General features: G+C 52.9%; 6 protein-coding genes across 6 annotated transcripts; 3 read left to right on the top strand and 3 right to left on the bottom strand.

Moving 5' to 3' along the window:
• Positions 1-8,131: 8,131 nt before the first annotated feature.
• Positions 8,132-10,443, bottom strand: UCRPA7_7413 (hypothetical protein; the record flags this gene model as incomplete). Its single annotated transcript, XM_007919945.1, has 2 exons — positions 8,132-10,088; positions 10,181-10,443. 2 exons carry the CDS (start codon positions 10,441-10,443, stop codon positions 8,132-8,134), a joined length of 2,220 nt encoding a protein of 739 aa, XP_007918136.1.
• Positions 10,444-11,881: 1,438 nt separating this feature from the next.
• UCRPA7_7412 (putative abhydrolase domain-containing protein) lies at positions 11,882-13,209 on the top strand (the record flags this gene model as incomplete). Its single annotated transcript, XM_007919944.1, has 3 exons — positions 11,882-11,985; positions 12,249-12,418; positions 12,482-13,209. The coding sequence occupies 3 exons, from the start codon at positions 11,882-11,884 to the stop codon at positions 13,207-13,209; spliced, it is 1,002 nt and encodes a 333-aa protein (XP_007918135.1).
• A 1,239-nt stretch (positions 13,210-14,448) lies between these two features.
• UCRPA7_7411 (putative abc transporter protein) lies at positions 14,449-15,630 on the bottom strand (the record flags this gene model as incomplete). Its single annotated transcript, XM_007919943.1, has 1 exon — positions 14,449-15,630. The coding sequence occupies one exon, from the start codon at positions 15,628-15,630 to the stop codon at positions 14,449-14,451; it is 1,182 nt and encodes a 393-aa protein (XP_007918134.1).
• Positions 15,631-16,920: 1,290 nt separating this feature from the next.
• Positions 16,921-17,913, top strand: UCRPA7_7410 (hypothetical protein; the record flags this gene model as incomplete). Its single annotated transcript, XM_007919942.1, has 1 exon — positions 16,921-17,913. One exon carries the CDS (start codon positions 16,921-16,923, stop codon positions 17,911-17,913), a length of 993 nt encoding a protein of 330 aa, XP_007918133.1.
• Positions 17,914-17,960: 47 nt separating this feature from the next.
• Positions 17,961-19,811, top strand: UCRPA7_7409 (putative glycylpeptide n-tetradecanoyltransferase protein; the record flags this gene model as incomplete). Its single annotated transcript, XM_007919941.1, has 3 exons — positions 17,961-18,706; positions 18,774-19,356; positions 19,410-19,811. 3 exons carry the CDS (start codon positions 17,961-17,963, stop codon positions 19,809-19,811), a joined length of 1,731 nt encoding a protein of 576 aa, XP_007918132.1.
• Positions 19,812-20,129: 318 nt separating this feature from the next.
• Positions 20,130-20,921, bottom strand: UCRPA7_7408 (putative glycylpeptide n-tetradecanoyltransferase protein; the record flags this gene model as incomplete). The annotated part of the gene is made up of 1 exon (XM_007919940.1): positions 20,130-20,921. One exon carries the CDS (start codon positions 20,919-20,921, stop codon positions 20,130-20,132), a length of 792 nt encoding a protein of 263 aa, XP_007918131.1.
• Positions 20,922-24,177: the final 3,256 nt, after the last annotated feature.

Genomic DNA, 24,177 nt, shown 5'->3' with positions numbered 1-24,177 from the left:
AATGCCCTGCGGGAGATTTACGAAGTCGGGAGGACTGCCCGTGAGATTCGGCAGGGTAGTCGGCGAAGAGTGGCATTGCAGTTCCCCGATTCGATGCTAGGAGACGCGCCCAGGATAGTGGCACTGCTCCATGATGAGCTCGCCTCACAAAGGCCAAGAGAGAATGGGAATGCAACGGTTGAAGGCGATTCGAACCCAAACTCTGCTGAAATCCAGTCGTCGAATGTTGGGCAGAGCACACCGACAGATCAAAAAGAAAGAATATACATCCTTGCAGACACCTCGTACAGCGCATGCTGTGTGGACGAGATTGCGGCGGAGCACGTCCATGCGGATGTTGTTGTACATTATGGCCGGTCATGCCTGTCTCCAACGTCACGACTACCTGTGATCTACGTCTTTACCAAGCACAAGCTAGACCACGATACTGTGATTGCCGCTTTCGAGCAAGAGCACCCAGAGAAGAGCTCGAGGGTTGTCTTGATGGCAGACGTCACATACCAGGACCACATCTCGGCACTCATGCATGCCCTTCAAGCGCTAGGATACAGCAACATTGTGTCTACATCAATTGTGCACGATCCTCTAGGGCTAATCCCAAATCGAAAAGTTGTTGATATTGAGGGTAAAGAGGTGAGCATTGGGGAAAGGGGCGGCATAGATCTCCTGGAATACTCTGTTTTCCATGTGTCATCGCCCCCAACTGCGCTCCTGCTCGCCCTATCCTCAAGAGTCAAGGCTCTCCACATATTCACGACAGGAACAGGCCCTGACACTGACTCTTCGGATGCACGAAGGACCCGGGCTCTTCTTGGGCGCCGGTATGCCCGCGTGCTGACACTAGCGACCGCTGGCATCATCGGCATCCTAGTTAACACCTTGTCAGTGTCAAATTACCTCTCCTCGATAGACTCGATACGTAAGCAGATAGCTGCAGCTGGAAAGAAAAGCTACACTGTCGTCGTGGGAAAGCTGAATCCAGCGAAGCTGGCAAACTTTGCCGAGATCGACGGGTGGGTCATTATTGGTTGCTGGGAGAGCAGTCTTGTCGAGGATGATGCTGGCTTTTTCAGGCCTGTTATAACACCATTCGAACTGGAGGCTGCCTTGATGAGTGATGAAGAAAGGATATGGGGAGTCGAATGGTGGGGCGGCATTGAGACTGTAGGAAAGAAAGTCGAGAAGGAGCCGCCAAACGCCATTGAGGGACACACGACTGCCGAGATGCTACCCCCTCAGCCAGATGTCGTTGACTACGGTGATATCGAGGACGAGGAGTCCGAGCCGCCGCAATTTGATCTTCGTACCGGAAAGCTGGTTAGCCATAGCCGGCCAATGCGGATGGCTGCTGCTCGCGGCAGCAGGGAACAAGCAACTTCGCAGGCAGGTCAACCCGGGACATCGTCAGATGCTCTCACACTACGACCGAAGTCAGATCTTGCGACTGTCAATGGAGTAGTAAGTCCTGGAGCAGAGTACCTGAGATCACAGCGTACTTGGCAAGGGCTAGGGAGTGACTACAGCGAGGAGAGAAGTGCGGCTATCGAGGAAGGTAGAAGCGGCGTGGCTAGGGGTTACACAATTGGGGAGCATAGACAAAGGTCGTGAAGTTTTGCATGATTTATTGACGGCCATTGATCGCCCTCTCTATACCTAGGATACCCTCATGGATTTCAATGTCCCAGCAGATCCGATCACTCCCAGATGTGGCCATCGCGCGTCTGAAATCCCCTTGTCTCAAGCATATCGAACACGAGCTCTATCCCATCAAGATCGCTCAAGAACGCAAGCACAGGCATCGTGTCGATGGTTATACGCTCGTGACTCTGTGCTGTTGGTAGTATGTTGGCTACTAAAGTCATTAGCTCAGCGTCAGAGGGATAACATCAGTTCGTATTTACTGGTGTGCGCAATAATCTAGAATATATCGGCGTCGAGACGTTAAGATTTGTATTCTTTTGCGGTTGGTTGGATACGAACATGCCAGCAATCTGGAATGCCCCATTTCTGCGATACGGCGGTACCCTGCCAGAGTGTCGACGCAGCTCTCGCCAGAGGCCTGTGCAGTGTCGCGGCCTTCTTAATCGAGCACCTCAGCATGGCTGTGACGGACTTGAAAGGCTTTAATATGTGGTGCTTCGACATAGATGTGGCCCCATTTGAGGCCATATTGATACTGAACAAATATCAACACCCTGGTGAAGCAATTGAGAAATTCCAGATATGCCCTGTGTCATCTGTCGATGCCTTGATGCTAGTGTGTCGTCTTGGTAGACTTCGCAGGTCTTTGGAAAAAGAGAAGAAGTGGCTCTGTAAAACCAAGTTATCGGGCTGTGCAGGTTCAGGATGTGGTAGTTTCAGATCACTCCGATCTGGTTTTGTTATATCCACAGCCTCGACCAGAGCGACGCATGTCGTTCGGGTGATACCTAATCCCATTCTTTTTCACTCCTATTGTGAGCTCTATCCTGCCCACCTCTGCAACATAGCAGGTTGCCGTTTGTTTGCAAAAGTGGCTCCAAAGTCTATTCGAGCGCTGAAGGCGGATAGGTGATTCCTGAGTACGACGAGCCAAGACATGGCACTACTCAAGGAGAGTGGTCCCAAAGCAGAGTATTGGGCCTTTGAAAAGAGTGCTTACCCGCTGGCGGATGTTAGCTCTATATCACAAAGTCTTGCTGAGTGTTGATGTTGTCCCCTGGTAGACGCGTATGAAACCCGACCGTCAGTTCACATCCAAGTACACTTTCGGGGGGATGATAGGATCATATATGCGTCCAGTGTCTGTCAGGAAGGATTCATGGTGCACTTCCTTGCGAATTGCCAGGCCGACAGCGTCGTCCAGCAGCCCAACACCCCCTCCATAGACCATATAGCACAACACCAATGGCCATGCCGAGCAGGAAGCCGGAGCCGAGCTGCACGCCTAAGGACTGGTCGAGCAAACCCTTTCCGCCTCCTGCTCCTCCCGTTGCCTTGTCGTCATCTTTATTCGAAGAAGGGTCGTGGCCAGACGAGGCACAGTTGGGGTTTCCGCACGAGGTTCCTTCTACAGGCGCACCTGAGACTAGGGACAGATGGAAAACGACCAAGCCGAGGAGGATGGCTTGTGTATGCGCATACAGAAGACATGTCGATGAAGTGTTTGTAATTGTAGCCACCATGGTCCCTCAGCCTATGACGGCTTGCGCTGGTGATTAAGACTAAAAGAGAAAACGGACCCAAGCGTTTGCCTCTTCAGCAGGCACGGGGCAAGATATTTGAGGACTGCGAATTGACGTGTATAGGATATCGATCCGCTTTCTGAGATTTAGATTCCTATTATGGCACTTGGCTTGGATGAAAGGCACAGGATGGCTTCTTTCGAACCTCTAAACACGGATTACTAGTAAGGGGGTAGAGACATAAGGCAACGAGTTGGCGGCAGACATCCATATGTATGTAAGGGATGTACAGTGTCTGCCAGAACACCAGCCTCCCAGTCGGACTAATCCTACAACCTAGGCAGACTAGCGAGCATTAGGAGGGAGGGATACAACGGTATATGACAAGTCGAGGCTATATCGCAAGGGTGACGAGTACTACTGCGGCCAGCTGCTGCAGGCCCTGCCCTGAGGTCATACCTTTATTTCCACAATAAGCGCGTCCAAGGATCCCAAGGCGTTGGAGTCGGATGTGGACCTCGCAAGCCTGAGGTCCTTTAGGCAGCCAACGACTTGTTATTCATTCATCGTGTGCTTCACAATGCGTTGCGGAGAAAGGGGATGCCTAACAGTCACACGTCTAGAAGCGGATCTGCAGGGACTACCTGGGCATGTCCCAAAGGTCTGAGGCATTCGTTTTGGTACTTGCTTGTATGTAGAGTACATGTACCTATCTTGGGACACTGCCCCAGGCCAGTCAGTGCCTGGAGCCGAGAGCCGGATCCGAAGAGGCAGGACTCATTCATTCAGAACAGCCGCATCCAAATCAAAGTACCGTTTTATACTTGGCATAAAAAGCTTAGCTGTTACCTACGCAGTAGGTAAGCAATATACCACACCCCTCGTTTGACCCGCCCGACTCCCAAGGCAACAAGAGAAGCCCGATGAAATGGATGCTGCATCGGCACTCTCTTCAAGTAGGCAATAGTCAATCACCCAGCAAGCAAATGTTTGCTACCCAAGGCAGGCTTTCTGGCCCTCCCATGGCCTTCGCCGCAATGATGATAGATCGCCTAGTACATACCTAGGTACAAGATGGACCGCGGAACCAAACCAATTGGCCTTGAGGGATCGAAGTCCTAGACGGAGAGAGAGTACTGTACCGCATGTCCTGGATGTACTCTACTCAACTGTCCTGTACGTCTCGGAGGACTCATCATATCACTCTCAACGTCTTACGAAAAGGCGAGTGGGGCGGGGCCTGTCAGTTGTCCTTCCCTCGTCAGCTGCACGCATACACCCATGCACGTACGCACGCACACGTATTCGCCCGCCCATACGCAACATGTGTCGTCGATGAGTGCGCAGGGGGAAGAAGATACGATACATACATACATACATGCATACATACATGCCTGGTAGGTATGGTATGGTAAGGTAGGTAATCATACCTAGGTAATCCTTCCGCCAACCTCCACCCACACAACCACCCACACCCACCACACACAGTCTGGGCTTGTCCGGGGTGACTCACTCACCGTCAAACCCTTCCATGCACACTAACGTTAGATACTTCTTCTCGCACACACGCAATTGAGTACCGTAAGTGCTGAATGTTTGCCATTTCAGTCCCCCAAAACTTGATGATACGCAGCAATCCGTCGGGACATTCCGCCCGTCTGTCTGTAGATGCAAGAAAGCCTTTTGCATGTTCGTATGACACAGCGGGCGGAGTTGCCAGTTGCGAACAAGGCAGCACTAGAGTAATAACTGTACGTACAGTCATAATTACAAACTACATCTGACCAGTCCACCGTCTGAGGGGATGTAAGCTGATCCCTGCCTCTCCTGGGCTGATTCCGCCCTCTCTGTCGTAGGGCTTAGTGTGCATTTCGTTGCCCGCCCAGTCTGGTCGAGATTTCCAAGCTGTTGGCTGCAGGGTAAAGTGCTACGCCACAATCTGTGCCGTGAAGGACTTGAATATTGGTTCAGCAGAATATTGGTTTAGCAAAGCAACTTGATGCACCCAAACAATCAGTTCTTTCCACTCACACATACCACCGCGAGACTTTCCAATAAACGGAGAATAAGCTCTAAAGTCATTTGTGCAATCGACACGAGACAATTACGGTATATCCAATTTGATATGTCGATCCCAGCCTTTGGTGTCAATGATTTGGGTAAATATAACAATGAGCCATCAACCACGATATTACACATTACCCAACAATATCTACCCTTATGCTTTCCGTATCCTCATTTCAAGCACTAGTATTACAATAACCTCGTTAATGTCCATTTGTTTTCGTATGTCAATCCCAATAGGCTCAGCCTCCTTTTCATTGTCAACCGCTAGGTCAAGGGTATTGAATCTTCAAACCTTCACTTTCCATCGCCAGGTGTAATCCAGGCAAGACCAACGTGCCATCACAAACGAGAAGATAGCAAGTATCAGTGTCCCACCAAATACAACGACAAGCCCCGTCGGGCCAACACCCTGCAAGATCTGAGCACTAAGAGGAATGCAGCAGAAAGCACTGTAAATGTTGGAATACTGTTAGCCGTGCGAGTGAACCAGTGCATATATTCCACTCACAAAATGCTGACGACGCTATAACTAGTTCCGTAGAACCGACCGAACTTATTGACTGTACAAAGTCTGGTTTCGAAGTGTTAGCGTACATGTGTCACGTAAGGTTTGGCATCACTGATCCTACTGTCCGATGCAAACCGGCGACATGCTGATAAGGCTTCCTGTTCCAAAGCCAAAAAGAGGACCAAATAGATATACCATCCAGACTCTGTGGTCAACCGATAGCCAAACACCAAAAATGACTGTAGTGGCCCATGTCAGGGTCAAGATGGCGGTATTGAACCGCCCAATATGGTCAGACATTGCTCCTGCCACAAATCGCCCAACGCCCGAGCCACTATTCAAATAACTTTGTCAGTCTAAGATATAACACGGTGCGCATTCATGAAGCTCACCCATTGGTCAGTGCCACAATGTTGAATGAGACCGCTTGGCCAAAGCCCTCCCGGATCACCCAAGTCGGAAGCAGGCCCATGGCTCCGATGAGTACAAACTCGATCACTGCAAGAGCTGTCAGCACAGCTTGAATGATCGATTCTGTTCAGGCACGTACAGGATATTCCCAGCGTTGTCCAGACAAGCCGCCAGTCCCTGAAGCACCTCAGGTCAATCAACCCGTCCCCTTTCCCGCCCCTGATTCTACCCCGGATCAGAAAACTACCCATACCAACCAGTAAGGCTACAATGCCGGCTATGATGCGTATCGTCCAGGCCCAGCCGAGTGTGGGTAGAGTGGTGCGCATGAGCAGCGGGAATCCCACGCCCCCAATGCTGCTCCCAACAAACACAATACCACTGGCGAGGCCTCGACGTTTGTCGAACCAATGTGAGATGACGCTCAGCGCTGTGGTGCATAGCAAAGCGGCGCCGGTGCCACACAGTACGCCCCAAGTGAGCAGCAGGCTGACATATCGCTTCCCTCCGCCTCCGCGATGCTGGTCGCCACAGCTATCGCATCCTAGGAAGCTCATGATGACCAGCCCGCCTACGTACCCAGCGCCCCCAGCTGGTATTAGCCACCGAGGGCCATACCGGTCGAACAGTGGTCCGATCTGCACGCCCAGGAAAAGACAGAGGAATATGTTGAAGCCGGGAATCCATGCAATGTCGCTGCTACTAAAATTGGACAACTGATGCGTCTCGAGATGCGCCTGGAGAATGCCAACAGAGTTGATGAATCCGAACGTAGCAATTGTAGTGAAGAAAGACCCGAGGACAGTGAGCCAAGCCCGTAGACCACCATCCGGGCAGGGTGAAGGGATCAATGGGTAAGCCTTTTCGCTGTAGAGTGCCGAACCTGTATAAGACTCTGAAGACTTGGGCCCAGTGGTTGAAGCGGATATAACTCCGCTGTCCAGTGTGGCAGCAAGGATCAAATCTTCCTCCGGCGGCAAATGAGATATCGTCGTCTGCGTTGCCTGCTTGACCTTTTCACAGGGTTGCCTCTTCATGCAAAACGTACAAATACTGTCAAGTATGACGTCTCCGGCTCCTCGAATGGACTGACAATGCCGGCCATCGTTTGCTGCTATTTGTGACGACTGTCGGCTTTGCTCCGTTGTCGAGGAGACACTCTCGCTAATTCGCCCACTTTCGCAGGATACCCCTACTGGACTGGACGTACTAGGGGAAGGGCATGGCGTTAAAGGAAGTCCTTGCGGATATGAGTTTTCCGATTGCTCATTGGTATATTGGAAATCCACAAATGTCATCCTCACACGCAGGCTAGACCAAGAACCAGACGAGGAAGACTTCGCACTCTACAAGATGACCACGAAATGATGGATGTCGAGCAGCAGCGAAAGCCATTCTCTAGCATCAACTTGTGAAGAAGCCCTCTGTTCTTCAACTGATTGGGAACGTCTGACCGCCACGGGTTGTGGAGTTGAGTGTGTACTGCCATCCGGGTGGCTCGCAAACCTTCCTGTGCAGTACAGTGGCCAGCAACCCCATTTGCACAAGTCTTGCTATCATTGATCTCAGCAAAAGCGGAGTTGAAAAGGTGAGAGGCTATAGCCTGATGCATGGGGAGAAATGCCAAGTTAGCATGAGCGGTCCATTCTAGTACTTTTCGCCTCCTCTAGGTGCACTTGATGAACTGTGTAGTGGAGTGACCTGTTCCCCTCTATGTCACAGCAAAGGATATGAAACGAAAAGCCCTCAGCATGAAGAATCAAATGCGATCAAGGGAGACTCAGCTCCAACGACTTTGAACTGACAGCAATGATACCTACAGCCCTAAATAAAATGACGACAAACCCCCCAAACGATTCCATGCCCAACCTCGTCGCGCCTTTCCCATACCTATAATCGACAAGACCCAGATGTTACGCGTCGTGGAACCAGAGCAAAATGGGAGCCAACGTGGTCCGTGACACCACATGCCCTGGTAGTTTTACACTTCCTCTTCCAGCATTTTGCGGCTGACACTCGCAACAAAGCTTTGATAACGCTCGTCCTCGTCCCTATTATCCTTCAACGAAGGGAGTCGCAATGGCGCAGCTTTGGCCAGTTTCTCCGTTTTCCAGAGTAAGGTAGACCGTCGTTGCCATGGATTTTGATCCTTCGTCTCCGGCGGCACACTATTTGCCTCCTCCGGCTTCTCCTTCTCCAGGACTTCCCCGTCCTCCTTGACCTCTTTATCACCCTTGGGCAATCTCATTGCCAAAAGGATATACTCAGCACGGGTCATGTTGTCCATAATGTCATCCATGTACCGCTGTACTTCATCCGGCGGTGCCACCACTTTAGCCAGGCTGTCTAGATGTTTGCCAGCAGGTGACCACAGACGTATCGTTACGGGCTGATAGTAATCAAGGGCTGGATCACCGCCGTATTCTGATGTACTGCCTTTGCGAACGATCAAGAAAGAGGCGATCACCTGTTGACCAGCAGGAGACTGCACATACTCTAGTATGCTAAACTTTGGGAACAAGTACCGATCGCCGCTGCCACCTGCAAACTCAAATACGATAGCCGAGATGTCTGGTTTGACCACCGGAGGTGGGCCTTTGGAGCGCAGGGCCTGTTGCGGAGGCGTCTGCACTCTTTGGCCCTGACCGGGCATGTTAAGTGACGGACTCGGGAGGCCATTGGGAGCGCCGCTGCCTTTTGACGGAACAGGTGACTGGGACAGTGCCTGAGATTTGAGATATTCCCGCTCCCTTATGACCCTGTTCTTCAGCCGATCTAGAAGCGCCTTCAAGTCTGTAGCGTCTGAGAATAGCGGCCTGTTCTCAGCAATGCGTCGGACCATGTCCCTGGTCTTTGCATCGTCCAATGCTGTTTTCACTAATAGTACGATTAGAGGATCGCTGCCCTCGGGTGGCCTCAGATCGGCGGACGTTTGCTTCGGATTGGTAGCGTAGACGATATCCAAGATGACCCTAACTTCGTCCGCAAAATATCGCACGGTCCGCCCGTCTACGAGCAGCCGGTCCGCCGAGGGGCCCTGTTGCCCACCCTTCCTTTTACTCTCGGCGGTGATCTGGTCTATGATTGCCTGGAAACGCTCGAGTTCCTCTTTTGGCGCGGCACCGTTGGCCACCCGCTTCATGAGGTCACGCAGCTGGGGATCCTCGGTAGCTTTCTCCGCCAGTGTGACGATGATCGGGTCCGTCCCTGCAGGCTGCGCTGGACGAGCGGACGGCGTTGGGGCTCCATTGGAAATGGGCGGAGTGGGAGCACCAGCTCCTGGGGCAGGAGAACGAGGTGGGTAAGAAGGAGGTAGAGCCACCGGTGGCACGGGCGCGATGGCGGGCGCGACAATCGGCGAGGGCGACGGTTGTGAGTGTTGTACAACAGCGGGTGACTGTGTTACCATGGGCCGCGAGACTGGCTGAGGCGTTGCCGTGCTCGGGGACAGCACACCTTCCATGCCGCGAGGGGAAGGTACCGGGTTCGGTGGTGCGTGTGGTATCGAGGAGGATGCTATCGGAGGTGCTTGGGCGGAAGCAGGTGGTGGAGGGGGAGGAGGGGCAGGGGGTCCCGGGGTCTGCGGCTGAGACGGCTGGGGGAGCGAGGCAGGAGGAGCGGGAGTCGAGTTGGCAGTCGAGGGTGTGGGAGGGGGCGGCATAGTTCCGTTGGGGGGCCCATACTGCATGATGGGTCGGAATACGGGCTGCGGCGGAGGAGGTTTAGGATCCTTGACGGCGAACATGGTGGCCTCAAAGACGTGCGGCTCGACGGTGATAGTGACGGGGCCGAGCTTGATCATGGTGTCCTTGGAAGGATTGTTGGGCTCTTCTATGACGACGCCTTTCCGCTTGGAGGGTTTGGACCAGTACTTCTCGAATATGCCTTCGCTGATCCATCGCTGTCGTGAGCGGGAGAGGGACTCTGCCAACACGCCGCTACACCGGAAACACGTTAGCCATCTGAACGGTGAACTCCTCATGTACGGCTTGCCAGCCATCACTGCGACTGCCGTTGCGCTGATGCTTACCTCTCTTGCACGGATTGGTAGTCCTTCTCCGGCAGATCTGCGGGCTGGGGGTCCTCGACGGTCGGTAGAGGCTTCCCGGCCTGTATGGACTTGGGCAACAGCTGTGCGGGCGCCGGGGCGGGAGGAGGAGGCTCTTCGGGGGCGGGCGTCGGTGCAGAGGCGGGCGTGGCCGAGCGATTGTCGGGAGGCGTCGCTGTCCTCTTCTTCGCGATGTGCTCGACGCGCGCAGCCGCGCGGGCGGGCAGCTTTCGCTTTCTCTCCATGACGGCGACGGTGGTGATGTTCGCGGTAGGCTACAAGCCGGCAGAAGAACAAGAAGAGAGGAGAAGACGACGACTGGTCTACTTGTAGAAATGACGAGAATCGCGCGCCTTTCCCAGAGCTATAAATGCATTTGAACGGATTCCACAAGCCGGACTGGCCGCTGGCTCGGCTGCAGCGTGTCGCGTGTCGTAATCGTGTCGTATCGTATCGTATCGTGTGATGCGATGTGCTTGGGAGAGTTGGTGGTGATAGGAAGCAATGGCCCGCCTGCTGGTGCTGGTGCTGGTGCTGGTGCTGGTGCTGGTGCTGGAGGATGTGTAAGAAGCGAGTTTTGTGATGGGGCCTTGGTGCTCACAGATCCAACACTGTGCTGTACTGTGCTTTCCTGTGGGTGCCGCGTTTCTGTGCCAGCACTGCTAGGTAGGTACCTTCCTTCAGCTCAGCAAGAGGCGCGGACCGTCTGGCGTCTAGCGTCTGTATACCTGTTAATTAAATTATGCTTGGGATCTAGCCATATTTAATCACTCTTACTACTTGTCGAGCTACCTAGGTAGTAGGTATGAATAGCCCACACATACATTGCCCACTCTTGATCGGTATCAAGAGATAGATGAACACTGATAGTCGATACGATCACGGGGGGCATTCAAGGTTGGAAAATTCTCCACAAATCCCCGTCTTGGAGTCTCACTCACCCAATTCTTCGAGTGTCACCTCAGGGCCTGTGGTGGACAAAAGCCAGTGGGTAGGGATAGGAAAGAGGTTAGACTGCATGACTTTGGACACTAGAAGACTTATCTAGATAGGTACCGTTTACACCTACCCAAGGTAAGGAGGCATACACCGTACCGTTTGCTTGCCACCGCTGAAAGGTAGGTAAGACAGATTGATCAAGGTGGTGCGCATCTGCATGTCGTCGTTGTGAGGTGTTAGGTGTTGCGGCTCACTGCGATCACAGCCGCGTTTCGTTATGGGCACCTGGGCACAGTCCACATGCTCAAATGTCATAACAGAGAACTTTGACTCCACCGCGGAGAAGCATATTTAATGTTAGCGGAGCATTGTACTACCTTATGTAATCTGCACTGTGCAGCTTCTAGCAGTCGCCTAATTAATTATAGGTACTAGAGCAGCGGCCGCGACCCATGAACATTCATTGCCTTTCCCATGTAGGTAAGTATTGTATTGCCAGGTAGGTACCTAGCCTAGCTAGGCACACCACCTGCAGCCAGCGTATCCGCAAGTCTACCCGACTTCGTTCAACACTCTTCTCTAGTATAAATCACTGCAACAGAACTCATCATGTGCTGCAGTCGGTGATCCCGTTAGTTAGCTTGTGTTTGCCGTTCTGACAGTAGATCCCGTCGGTCTCTCTCTCCTGCTCTCTTGGCTCGTGTTAATCCTCGGCTTAGATCTCGTTGGCTCGATAGTCTGCAAATGGCTTCCTCCAAATATGCCTACTGGGCTTTTGCTGCCGCCGGCCCGTTGGTCCTCTACTGCCTTTTCGTCGGGCTGCTCATGATTCCGTTCGTCCAAAGACAGTATGTATTCTCTGAGAAGACGGCATTCTTTACTGCAATTGCTGAAAAGTCATTGCTTAGTGCTGTGTATGCTCATCGAGTCCATACTTTGTGGTGGAGTGGCGTTGACAAACCAGAGAAATGGGGATTCGCCAGTAAGTCGACAAGCCTTGATCTCAGCTCGCCCTTTATGGCTTCTCAGATGAGAAAGAGCCCGAGCGAGCGTGGCGGAGTGAACTGTCGTTGATGTCTGCAGAGAACCAGGTGACAGCTTTCAACATCAGTACCCCGGACGGAGAGAGCATCTATGCCTGGCATGTCCTCCCGCTGCCTGTCTATGCCAAGAATGAGGACCTCCTGATCAAGCAGCCCTCTGCGCGGACCCAGGATTTCGTCAAGACAGAAGCCTTCAAGTTGCTCAAGGACGATCCCCAATCTCGGCTGATTCTGTACCGTATGCATACCCAAGATGCATAGTTGTCCTGCCTGTATACTTTCATGCTAAACAACGTGCCAGTTCATGGGAACGCAGGCCACATCACACAAGGCGTCCGGGCTGCGAGCTACCATGTTCTGACAGACACTTCCTCGTATCATATCATCGCGATCGACTATCGCGGCTTCGGCCACAGCACCGGCTCGCCAACCGAGCAGGGCCTCATTACAGATGCCTCCGCTCTTGTCGACTTCGCTATCAACGTTGCCGGAATTCCCGCGTCACGCATCGTTCTCCTAGGACAGAGTCTCGGCACCGCTATCACCTCAGGAGTCGCCGAGCGTTATGCGGCCACGGGGGTGGACTTTGCCGGCGTCGTCCTTGTGTCCGGCTTTAGTTCAATGCCCACCATGCTTGCAGGATATGCCATCGCCGGCTATGTGCCCGTCCTGAGACCACTCAAAATCATCCCACCTCTGCTGAGGTGGATATTAGGGTTCATAGTCGACAAGTGGCAATCGGTTGATCGCCTAGCGTCTTTGACTAAATCGGTCAAAGAACGACGAGGCAGGTTACGGCTGTCTCTCATCCATGGCGCGAACGATTGGGACATTCCATGCCACGAGAGCGATAGACTGTTCGCTGCGGCTGCAAACGCCACCGTCGATGGCGGTCTGGACCCGCAAGACTTGATAGAAATGAAAGATGAGCGGACCGTGTGGAAGGGCGACAAGTACTTTAAGGCGACTTGGACAGCTGAACCAGACATTGTCATCACACACGAGCAGTTTCCATACGGTGGTGAGTAGAACTCCAAGCGCACCCCCGGTCTCATGAAGAGGACTGACAAAATGAAGGGCACAACGATGTAGTCATGTACGCTCCTGTGACAATAGCTATTGAAAGATGTTTTGACTTGGCTGGCACGATATATAGTTAATGGTGATAAATACAGTGTCACTTGATTAGAATACATAGCATCTCAATACAAAGATGTTACATCTGCCCTTAGATAGACCACAAGGGTACGCGCCCGTTGCATCATCGCGCGAGTCTCCCTAAGCCCAGGCACGCTGTAACCAGTGCAAGCATTGTCCACTGCGGCTTCATTGGACGGCCATCCCGGTACGCCAGCACGGTCCCTACGCTGACGATGGCTCCCTTGATCAACAGTGTTACCTCTCGAGTTGACGGGAAGACAACCCCCAAGCCGACACCAACCCGCAAAGTAGCCCCAAGAATACCCGCCGTGCCTGAGGAGATGCGGTAGCCCGACAGCTTGGCATTCCATTCGTTCTTGCGCTGATAGTACGCCGCTGTCTCTTTCTTGGGGAATGGTATGCCGACAAAGGGCAAGGCTGTAGATATACACATGGCGCCAAAGCCGTATGCGAAGAGGTTTGCGAATAGTTGGAAGGACATGCTTGAAGCTTTCCGACTGCTGAATATTGCGGGTGATAGTGTTGGCGTGTGGATGAAAGGGCAATGTGATCCGAAAATTCTAAGCTCCGAGCCGACATTCAGAAGAAATAGATAATCGCAATGTCAGGCGAAACCGACAGCATGGGTTGTTTGTGCTACCTAGGTAGCTCCCAGACATCTCACTCTTCCTAGGTGGGGAGGCCTTGTCAGCAATGAGTCCGAAGATTACTTCGGTCCCGTATCGGCACCAGGCCGACACTACAAAAGGGTTAGAACTTGCTACGATATGACCTTAGACCTTGCCAGGGCTCATTCAAGCCACCAGTGGGATTCTGCGTCTCTTTAGCAATCACCTCGAAGACTAAGACATCACACCGCAGGGCGGTTAAAGACGGAAGAACTTGGACGCTTATGTGCCATCTGCTGTAACGTAAAGAAGCTCCGTCAACCTCTCAACGTCATCCATCAAGTTTCAACCACAATCGATGAATTAATGGAACATTTGTATCCATACCAATCCAGCATGTTTTATTACACGTAACATCATTGCAGTCCCCTTCGAGACAATACTCCACTTACTCTGGAAGGGAAGACTTCGAAAAGGTCAAGCGCACGCATGGACATATTCAACAAGTATGTCCTCCCCAACCAAGCTGTCTATTCACCTCATTCGTGGCGCTCACAGCAGCTCTGAGGAATCCCAAAGCGCCATCGACCGTTGAGCTACCAGTATTGAATGGCTGGTCCATGCTTTGTGACGATATCAGATCCTGCTGGTCCAGCGTGGCCTGACGCTTCTCCAGAACGGCTTTGGAGACGGCTCTAGCCCACATATTGTACCACTGATCCTCACTGATCGAGACGTATTCCTTGGTACCGTTCTGCCCAGGTCGCGAAAAGGGCCACTCTGCAACGGCGACCTCGAAGCGCTTTGTGCGGAAGAAGAGATATGGCCAGGTGAAGATGAACATGAGAGTAAGATAGCACAGCCAAGCAATCCAATTAGTCATCCGCCAGCGGTTTGTCTTACAGTCGTTGTAGACGTCGACCTGATCGTTTACCACCGGGAAGGTCACCTGCAGACTGCCGCGGTAGTTTGTCTGCCGAACCATAGACTCTAGTCTCTCCTTCAATTTCTCAGCGTCGAAGCCGGTGACTTTCCTCTTCAGCGAGAACACTTTCAGCCCCGCGTGCGAGGCGCAGTAGAGGTGACACCATTCGGCCAGGGTAGGCTTGTCTGTGTGTCCGACCTCGATCGCTTGCTTGTGTCCGGGGGCCCGCTTCCTCAAAACCGTGCCGCGGCGTGTCTTCTCGCCATTCTCGACGGTGCTCAGGCCCCGCCAAGAGATCCGGTTCGAGGCGTCCGAGAACAGATACGGCGTCAGCTCGACCTTGACATCAAAGTCCGTGACGCTCTTGTTCTCCTTCTTGCCATTGTTGTCTACCCGTTCACGGTGGGATCCGAAGACGCGGACATATGGGCGTGGCGGGATTGAGGCCCAATACCGTAGATGAGACTCAAGATACTTGGGGTCGGCATCCAGCTGTGGGTCGAGAAAGCATTCTAGGCCCGTGTTGGCGTCCTTATAAGTGCAGGAGATGGCGGAGGGAGGGAGGACGTTGGTCGGGGTAGAGGCAAGCAGCGGGGCGGAGCTGCTGCTGGAGTCGGCGACATCCTCGTAGAGCGGCGGCAGGTCGTCGTCTTGCAGTTCGGGGGCGTCGTGGTCCAGGTAGCTGTCGCCCGGCTGCGTATGGAGAGACACGGCATCGTCGCTGTACGGCGCCCGGTCGATTGACGGCTTTCCCATTGCTGATCGATGAGCTACCCCTTGCAAACAATCAATGCCTGCCTTGCAAGATTCGTAGTCGCGGGGAGTCTGGCACTTCACTCAAATTCAATAGGCCGACAGTCGTACGCCAAATATCGTGACGTTATTGGGATGAATGTTGTTGCGCAGAGGCGAATGCACTCAGGAGGGCTGCTAAAGCTGCTTATATCGACGGGTCTTTAGGCAGTAACGGTAGTGGCGCAGTCGCTAGCGTACGGCGCAGCAGCAAAATACCTAACCGAACATTACCTTACCCAAGAAGCCAAGCTGCGGTGCAGCCGTAGGTAAGGTCATTTTAAGCTTATACCTAACATTGCCTAGGTACTCGAAATTGTGTGATACCCACCAATACAAAGTGGAACAGCTTCCGTCTAAGGATATTGTACTCCGAGTTGCCAATGGAATGATAATAGGACACAGTAGGTAGTTGAACTAGTGGGAGGAGCCGTGGCCGTAGACAGGGCCAGGTCAGAATCTTGCTATACACTAAGGTCTACGAGTAATTCAAGGTTATAGTCAGAAAGATCTTGACTAGGAGTAGCTGGGTAGGCAGATGGATAGGTACCTAGTAGAATTAAATATCTTGGAATGTTGTTGTTGCTGTTTAGGTAGAGGTCTGCTGGAGGATGTTGATTGTGGATTGGCAGATGATGTTGCAGGTAAGGGCGAGGGCGACTTACACGATAATCACACAGGGGGGCCGGCACGACTCACAGGTGACAATACAATGGCAGGACGACCACATATCAACAAAACAAAAATCGGTTGCTTAATCTGCAAAGTATGGAAAGAAGTGAACCCTTTGAATACTGGTACTCTTTTTTCTTCTTCTTTCAGACTCAGGATAACTTGCAGAACAAACGACCTCACAAGGCCTTCCCAGCAAGTCTCAACCCCTGTGTTTTCCCAGTCCAGCATCGTGAGCTCATCGTGAGCTCATTGCTCAAACACGAACAGAGATTCTGCTCACAAAAGAGGTCACATTAATCTTCAAATACTAGCCCTTGAAGGGCAATGATAATTTGAGGCAGCTCCCGTCTGCTTCTCAGAGGACGGCAAGCCAGATATCAAGCGGCTACTGAGGATATCATCCACATCTTAGGACACCATACTCCTCCACGTCTTGTCACCACCTAGCACAATACGATCTCAACCAACCAGGACCTACTTCTCGACTACTAAATTACCTATCTGACCCTTATTTGCGAGGCGGGAAGGCGGATAGGGCTAAGGTACTTACTTGTGTTGGCTTGACCGCGGGACTCGCCAATGGGGAAGAGCAAGGGAAAGAAGAAGTCAAGCAAGGGGAGGACTGGAGCAGGCCGGCAGAGGGAGGCTGATTTGGGGATCTTCGGCCAGCAAGCTCCCCTTGAAGCTGAGAATCAAGCTCCAGCTGCATTTGTTCCGCCTCTGATCAGGCACCGCGGTCAAGCCATCTTTAAAGTCACCGGGGAATCCTACAGCGACAACGGCGACGACAGCGATTGCGACAACGGCGAGCCCTGCCCAACCTGCCGCAAGGTGAACTGCAAGTACAAGGCCGCAAGCGAGGAACACCACCGTATACTCGAACAAGTCTTACAGATCGGCAGAAGGGGGACCCAAACAGAGTCAGGATCAGGACCTAGTAGAGCAGGTGGCGGACCCCTTGTAGTTGCGGTTGAGCCAGAAGTAGCCGAGGAGCTGTTAGCTTCCAGATCTATCACTCTTACGCTCCCCTCCGCTGCCGAGATCCAGTCGAGTGCCGGGCCACCTCCCGTCAAGATTGAATACGACGGCGGAACCGTTGACGGTACGGAGGGATACATCCACAGCAATAGCGATAGCAACATCAACGGTAATCAGAAAGGAGGCTCCTCGGCTCAGCACTCATTCGGAGACGGCGTCGGTCCGTCTAGACAAGGAAGTACCCCGCCACCGCCGACCCCACTACATCTGGTAAGACAGCTGTCCCCCACCCCAGCAGCACCAGCAGCAGCAAAGCAGAAGCAGAAGCAGAGACAAGCCCTGCACGAGCGCCTCCTGCCATCGCTCCACCGAGATCCAGTCTCTGCTCAGGACATCTTTGACCGCGCCGTCTACAACTTCACAGACCACTTCCAGCTCGACGACGATACCTGGACCGCCGACCTCTTTACGGCTCTGGTCGATCACTGTGTGCGCCTCGACTCGGCAACCCCGCCGTCGCACCCCTCACCGTCACCATCATCCTCTGACGACGAAAACGAAAACGACGAGCGCGACCCCTCGACAGATCAGTAGCTTGGAGCTCCTACTTGCACGACCACTTCCTCCTTCTCCTCCTCACCATGCCGCAGGACGAATCCAAGCTCGCCGATCCCGTTAAGGAGGAGGCTGAGAAGCAGCTCGCTGCCGACAAGGCCAAGCAGCCCGCCGTCGAGTCCGAATCCGAGGACGATGACGTTGCTGACGCCGATGGAGATCACGAAGCTGACGCTGCGCAGGGCGCCGAGAGCTCTGCAGCAGGCGCCGCCAAGAAGAAGAAGAAGAAGTCCAAGCGAAAGAAGCTCAAGGATGCCCTCACCGGCAAATCCTCCGACCCCGATGCCGACAAGAAGGAAGCCATAGACAAGCTCACCCCTAAACAAATACAAGACTTTATGGCCTTCAATCCAGCCCTGGCGCAGGAGGTCAATGCCCTCGCCGGCGGAAGCAGCTCCGGCAGCGTCGATCCTGCTCGCGCCGCCGAGCTGCTCAAAAAGCTCAAGCTCGAGGACGTCATGACCGGCCTGGCCTCGACGGGCAAGAACGTCAAGGACATGGCCTCCTACAAGTTTTGGCAGACGCAGCCCGTGCCCCGATTCGACGACGCCGGCTCCTCCAAACCCATCGAGGAGGGCCCCATCAGAGTTCAGAGTCTCGACGAGGTCCCCAAGGAGCCCGCTCCGCTAGGGATCGAGGGCTTCGAATGGGCCACAGTCGATATAGAGGATCCAGCGCAGATCAAGGAAGTCTACGAGCTGCTCAATGGACACTTTGTCGAGGATAATGAGGCCATGTTCCGCTTCAACTATGGGACCTCCACCCTCAAGTGGTAAGTTAATTGCCGTGATGAGTTACGAAATGCCATGAGAACTAATCAGAATTCTTCTTCGACACAGGGCCATGATGCCGCCGGGCTGGAAGAAGGAGTGGCATGTCGGAATTCGAACGACGTCCTCAAAGAGGCTGGTCGCCTTCATCTCGGCCATCCCGGTAGAATTGCGGCTTCGAGACAAGGTCCTACACTCGTCAGAGGTCAATTTCATGGTCGTCCACAAGAAGCTACGGTCGAAGCGTTTGGCCCCGGTCCTAATCAAGGAGATCACCAGGCTGTGCAACCAGCAAGGCGTCTGGCAGGCCATATACACGGCGGGCGTCGTGCTGCCAAAGCCGGTGAGCACGTGTCGCTACTATCACCGAGCCCTGAACTGGCAAAAGCTGTACGAGGTTGGATTCAGCCCCCTGCCTCCTAACAGCAAGCCCCAGTATCAGATCCGCAAGTATCACCTACCCGAACAGACCTCAATCAAGGGTCTCAGAGAGATGAAATCTGAAGATGTGCCAGCCGTGCTCACTCTGCTCAAGCGGTATCTCAGACGCTATGAGATGACTCCTGAGTGGAACGAGGAAGAAGCGGAGCATTGGCTGCTACCCAAGGTGGAGCAGGGTGACGAGCAGTTTGTCTGGTCGTTTGTGGTTGAGGTACGTAATATATTGAGTCGGGTATACCTCTGCAGAAGTCTGACTCTTGACAGGATGAAAACAAGAAAATCACCGACTTCGTCTCCTTCTACTCGTTGGAGTCGACCGTCATCAACAACCCGCGGCACTCCGTCATCCGTGCTGCCTACCTCTATTACTATGCCACAGAGGTTGGACTGACTGAGCCAGTTGATAAAAAGGCCCTGAAGACTCGGCTAAACGAGCTTGTTCATGATCAACTAATCTTGGCAAAACGACACAGGTTTGATGTCTTCAACGCCCTCTCCCTCATGGACAATGGTCTCTTCCTCGAAGAGCAGAAGTTTGGTGGAGGAGACGGCCAGCTGCATTACTACCTCTTCAACTACCGCGCAAATCCTGTTGCTGGTGGCATCAACAGGAGAAACCAGCTAGATGAGGACGGCTTAAGCGGCATCGGTTTCGTAATGTTGTAAGGTTCATTATGCGCATCCATAGCCTCCTCAAGTTTCACTTCGTTGCCATGCCAAAGTCCCGAGAGGGGTCACCAAGGAAATTAGTTAAGTGTGTGCATGGCATATGGATGTTCAACATCAACGGAGGTGATGGCTTTCCTGACGTGAACCAAATGCGACTCATCTCATGCTTGTAGTCTATGTCTAAGTAGCGTCAGGCAGTATACAGGACAAAATCAACGCTAAATGCATGCCCCAAACTCATGTTTCGTGAACACCTTCTTGTCTAAAATGCCCGCCGGTACAATAACAGCCAAAGACGCAGACACCGCCACCATCTCATGCCCTACCATCCAGTTTCTCGCCCTTTTCGAATTGCTCTGTCAGTAAGGCATTGAACCAATCGGTATCCTCCAGGACTGGCGCATGGCCGAGGTTCTCCCTAATGATCCCTACGCCCGGGTTGATATACTCGATCAGCTTCCGACCATGGGGCGTAGATATCATGCCGTCCTCGACGCCGTGTAAGACGAGTATGCGTTCGCGTCCAACCTTGTCGGCCATCTCGGCCAGTTGTGTCGCTGTTTTGTGGTGCCAGCCTGCGGCGATCAACTGCAGCATGAAGCCTTTGGTGCCGAAGCGCTTGGGATCAAGCCGCTTATGCATCTCCTGTGCCACGAAGCGCTCATAGTTAGTTCCGAACCGCAGGTACTCGCCACCACCTGGGGGCGGATTGACCTTGGTCGTCGCTGCTGGGTCGGGCAGGTGTGCATTGTCTTGGCCCGCGAGATACTTGAGTGTGAAGATCTGTCGCGCAGTGGACCGCACAGAATTCTCCAGTGACTTTGGCACCAACATTGAAGCGCGGTTGATCATGTTTTCCCAGAAGGTAGTGGTGTTCTCGATGGCAGCGGCCGTGCAGCAGAGGTTTAGGCTGCTGACGTACTCAGGGATGAGACAAGCTATCTCTTGAAGTATCATTCCTCCCATGGAAAGACCGACAAAATGCAGAGTACGGGCTGGTGGGGAGATAGGTCTATCGAGCCAGCCCACGTGCTCGAGAATCTCGAGCACATCTTTTGCCATCTCAGAGGTGGAATATCTCATGAGGGGCTTATCACTGTCACCCATGCCGCGATTGTCGAGACATAGCACCGAGTATTGGCTGCTGTGTTCGTGACCGAAATGCAATGTTTGCCGTTGCCAAGCGGACTTGAGACTTCCGAGGCCCATAACGAACTATAAGGTGATTCGTGTTAGCCGTTGAATCTCACCCAAGAGTGGAGGGGGAGCGTTGCCCACCACGACACGGACAGGGCCGTCTCCGTGAATCTCCCAGCTCACCCTGAATGGCCCGCCGCGACCCTCGGCGACCGGCAGGAGGCCGCTCCGGGTCGGCTCGAGACCCCATATGGCGGTTGAGAAGGCCGGGTGCTTGAGCACGTCGGCGACGAGGGGAAACCCGTCCCTGCAGCACAGTCAGCATGGTGTGCATCATAAGGCATGGGTCACTGGTGCAGCCAACACCAGCAGCGATGGGTGCTGTAGCAGGGGACCTCCTACATGACCGTTTTGTATCTCTCGATGCGAAGTGGCCGTTTCACGCCAGCATCAACGAGAATTGAATGAAACTCTGGAAGGAGAGTAACTCCGGGGCAACAATGTACAGTGTACAGTACGGTACGGTACGGTATTCTTGGAGACAGTCACTCAAGTCTTTGAGACGAGGGAGTGAGAGACGGTCAACTATAAGCCCTGTTTCCTTTCAAGAACTCTGAGCCGTTATGGTCTATTTATGCAGAAGCCGACCGCTATTCGATACTCTTCACAATTGTCAAGGTACCTCTTCCATGTGTTTGTGGTCGGGTTCGTCACATTCACGAGCTTGATCAAGGAGGCGGCTGGTGTAGTTGTCATTGAGCGAGGCCAAGGGCATTGGCCTAACAATTAATTGCCCACCAGGTAGACCAGACCAGACCAAACCAGGAGCCTGTGCTAACAAGCCTAAACGTCAGTCAGTAGGTAGGTGAGCATGTGCCTCGGCATGTCACATGGTGGCGGGGCTGGCAAAGGAAGGCCTGAGCTGCTGATTATGTAGATAGTAGGGAGCTTATTTGGCATTGAGGCATCGGTCAATGGCTCCGCGGGTTGAACTAGTCTAGGTATGTGAGGATGAAGAGCATTCAGTCAACACCTGGTGGTCTACAAGAATAAACACTCATCTCTAAGACCGAGTCTCGTCTACTGTTCGCTGGCGAATGGATTTGGCCAGTCTGGTTCGCCCTCATTTTACCACGCCTCTCGGCAGCCGGTTAGGTAATGCAGAGAGTCGATGTCACTTTGTGTATGTGCTTCTGTAACATCCACCACGGCATATGACCTCCGCCATGAGCATGCTACAGTCATGGTAGTTTCAATCAGATATTCAACAGGAAGCAGCTACAATTCCCGCAGCAAGAAGATACCTGACGAGGAGGGCAAAATCTTGCGCTCCTACCACGGGTGTGTCTCTTGGTTGGCGGGCTAGCTATCATGATGCCTCCGATTACACTGCAGCATATCGGCCGTCCAATTACGCAGATGCTGCCTGCTTTCTGTCTCGTGGTGGTGATAACGATGATCATTTCCGCAGTGTACAGACCTCAGGATGCTCAAGTGCAGATGGGGTTTCCAGCAAACTGACGCGTCTGCCAGCTCGGTTTAGAGCCAACGCAGCCATTCCCAGCTCGCGAAGGGCCGACTTTCAGTCAATCAAGCCAACAAATGTCTACAACAACTAGACAATCACCAACAAAGAGTCCGCGTTGGGAATTTCCTAGTCATTCTGATAAAAGGTAACTCAATGCGAGTTTCGGGCTGCAGGGCCACCTGGAAGCGGTGATTTACCGACAGCTGTCAAACCCCACTGGTCTCAGGCACCGGATGTCCGAAAGGTCACTTCGGTACGCCAATTAACAACCGCCTGGTAAATGATGGTTCTAATTAAGCTCTCTGTGCTTGGCTCTCATTGCTCAACAAAGTTACTGCCGTCACTTAGAGAATCATCGACGACAACGGCAGCGAATGCTTGTCTCGAATGCTGGCATGCAACCAAGTGATGCAATCCAGTCACGGCAGTTGCCCCTTTCTTGTCTGGGCAAGATCCCGGTTTTCGTGCATGACGAGGACTGTCGTTGCAGCACTCAAGGGAAGAAAAGGGCAGAGATCATCGTCCAAATCAAAACCCGACCGACAACTCGTCGGCCCCTCTTGGGCATGACAATAGCTATTGCCGTTGGCCGGAGACTCGATATTCACCCGGACGGGGAGAATGGGGGCGGCAGGTACCTACCACAGAGCTTCTATATTGTTCATGCCCGAAGTCAAAGCCGTCTCCCATCAACGTGTCTGGGATGCATATCTATATCTCTTGAACCGCCCGCGTCTAGCACATCTAGGTTGTCGTGGACACTTCTGAATGAACATAATTTATCTGATATTATCAGATCCAGCATCTTTTCCTTGCTCCCCAGATTCGATTCGTAAAGAAAATGGCCCGATTAGAGACAATCGATCTGATTCCTGGGACCGAGGTGGTTTTCAGGGGGCATCACCATGATTCTAGTAGCACTCCCGAGGAACTTGTTCTTATACCCAGACCTACAAACCATAGCAGTGACCCATTGGTGAGCCAGCAGAAGTATGCAAGCTGCGAAAAGAGACTGCCTGCTAATAGCTTTCTCCAGAACTGGAGTACAACATGGAAAACCATCGTGATCGTCAATCAGTTCATCTTCGTTTTTGTTAGCATTCTCACTCCACTATCGATCGCACCTCTCACAGAGATCTTCATTCACGAGTTCAACAAAACCCTCCCGCAGGTTAACATGTTGGTAAAGCGCCCACCTGGCCTGTTGGAACACACTTGGATTTAGTTGACATGAGCAAAGTTTGGAGCAGCCGCAATTACTCTGGGATATGCAAACTTCCTAATTGTCCCGGCCGCAAACGCTTTTGGTCGACGCCCGATCATTATCGTCTGTGGTCTCATATGTGTACTCGCCAATATCTGGCAGGCGCTTGTGACAAGCTATCCCAGCTTCATCGGTGCCCGTGTAATCTCTGGTCTCGGCGCCGCTGCTAACGAATCCATCATGCCCATGGTAGTAGCGGACGTACTCTTTCTGCATCAACGGGGCCGTTCCATGGCATTGTATTTTTGGGCCTACTTCCTTGGCCTTTTCATCGGGCCCATCATCTCTGGCAGTATAGCATCAAGCATTGATTGGCGTTGGTTTTTCTGGGTTTGCACGATCCTCCAGGCGGCCAGCCTCCTGCTCATTATTATTGGCCATCCCGAGACCAAGTACGACCGTCCTGTTTCCTCGTCAGCCTCGTCTGAGACAAT

The sequence above is a fragment of the Phaeoacremonium minimum genome (genome assembly GCF_000392275.1).
Source record: "Phaeoacremonium minimum UCRPA7 unplaced genomic scaffold PA7_03_scaffold_522, whole genome shotgun sequence".
Taxonomy (NCBI): Eukaryota; Fungi; Ascomycota; class Sordariomycetes; order Togniniales; family Togniniaceae; genus Phaeoacremonium; species Phaeoacremonium minimum.
Note: the sequence above shows the minus strand (reverse complement) of the source record. Positions and strands in the feature narration are given on the sequence as shown.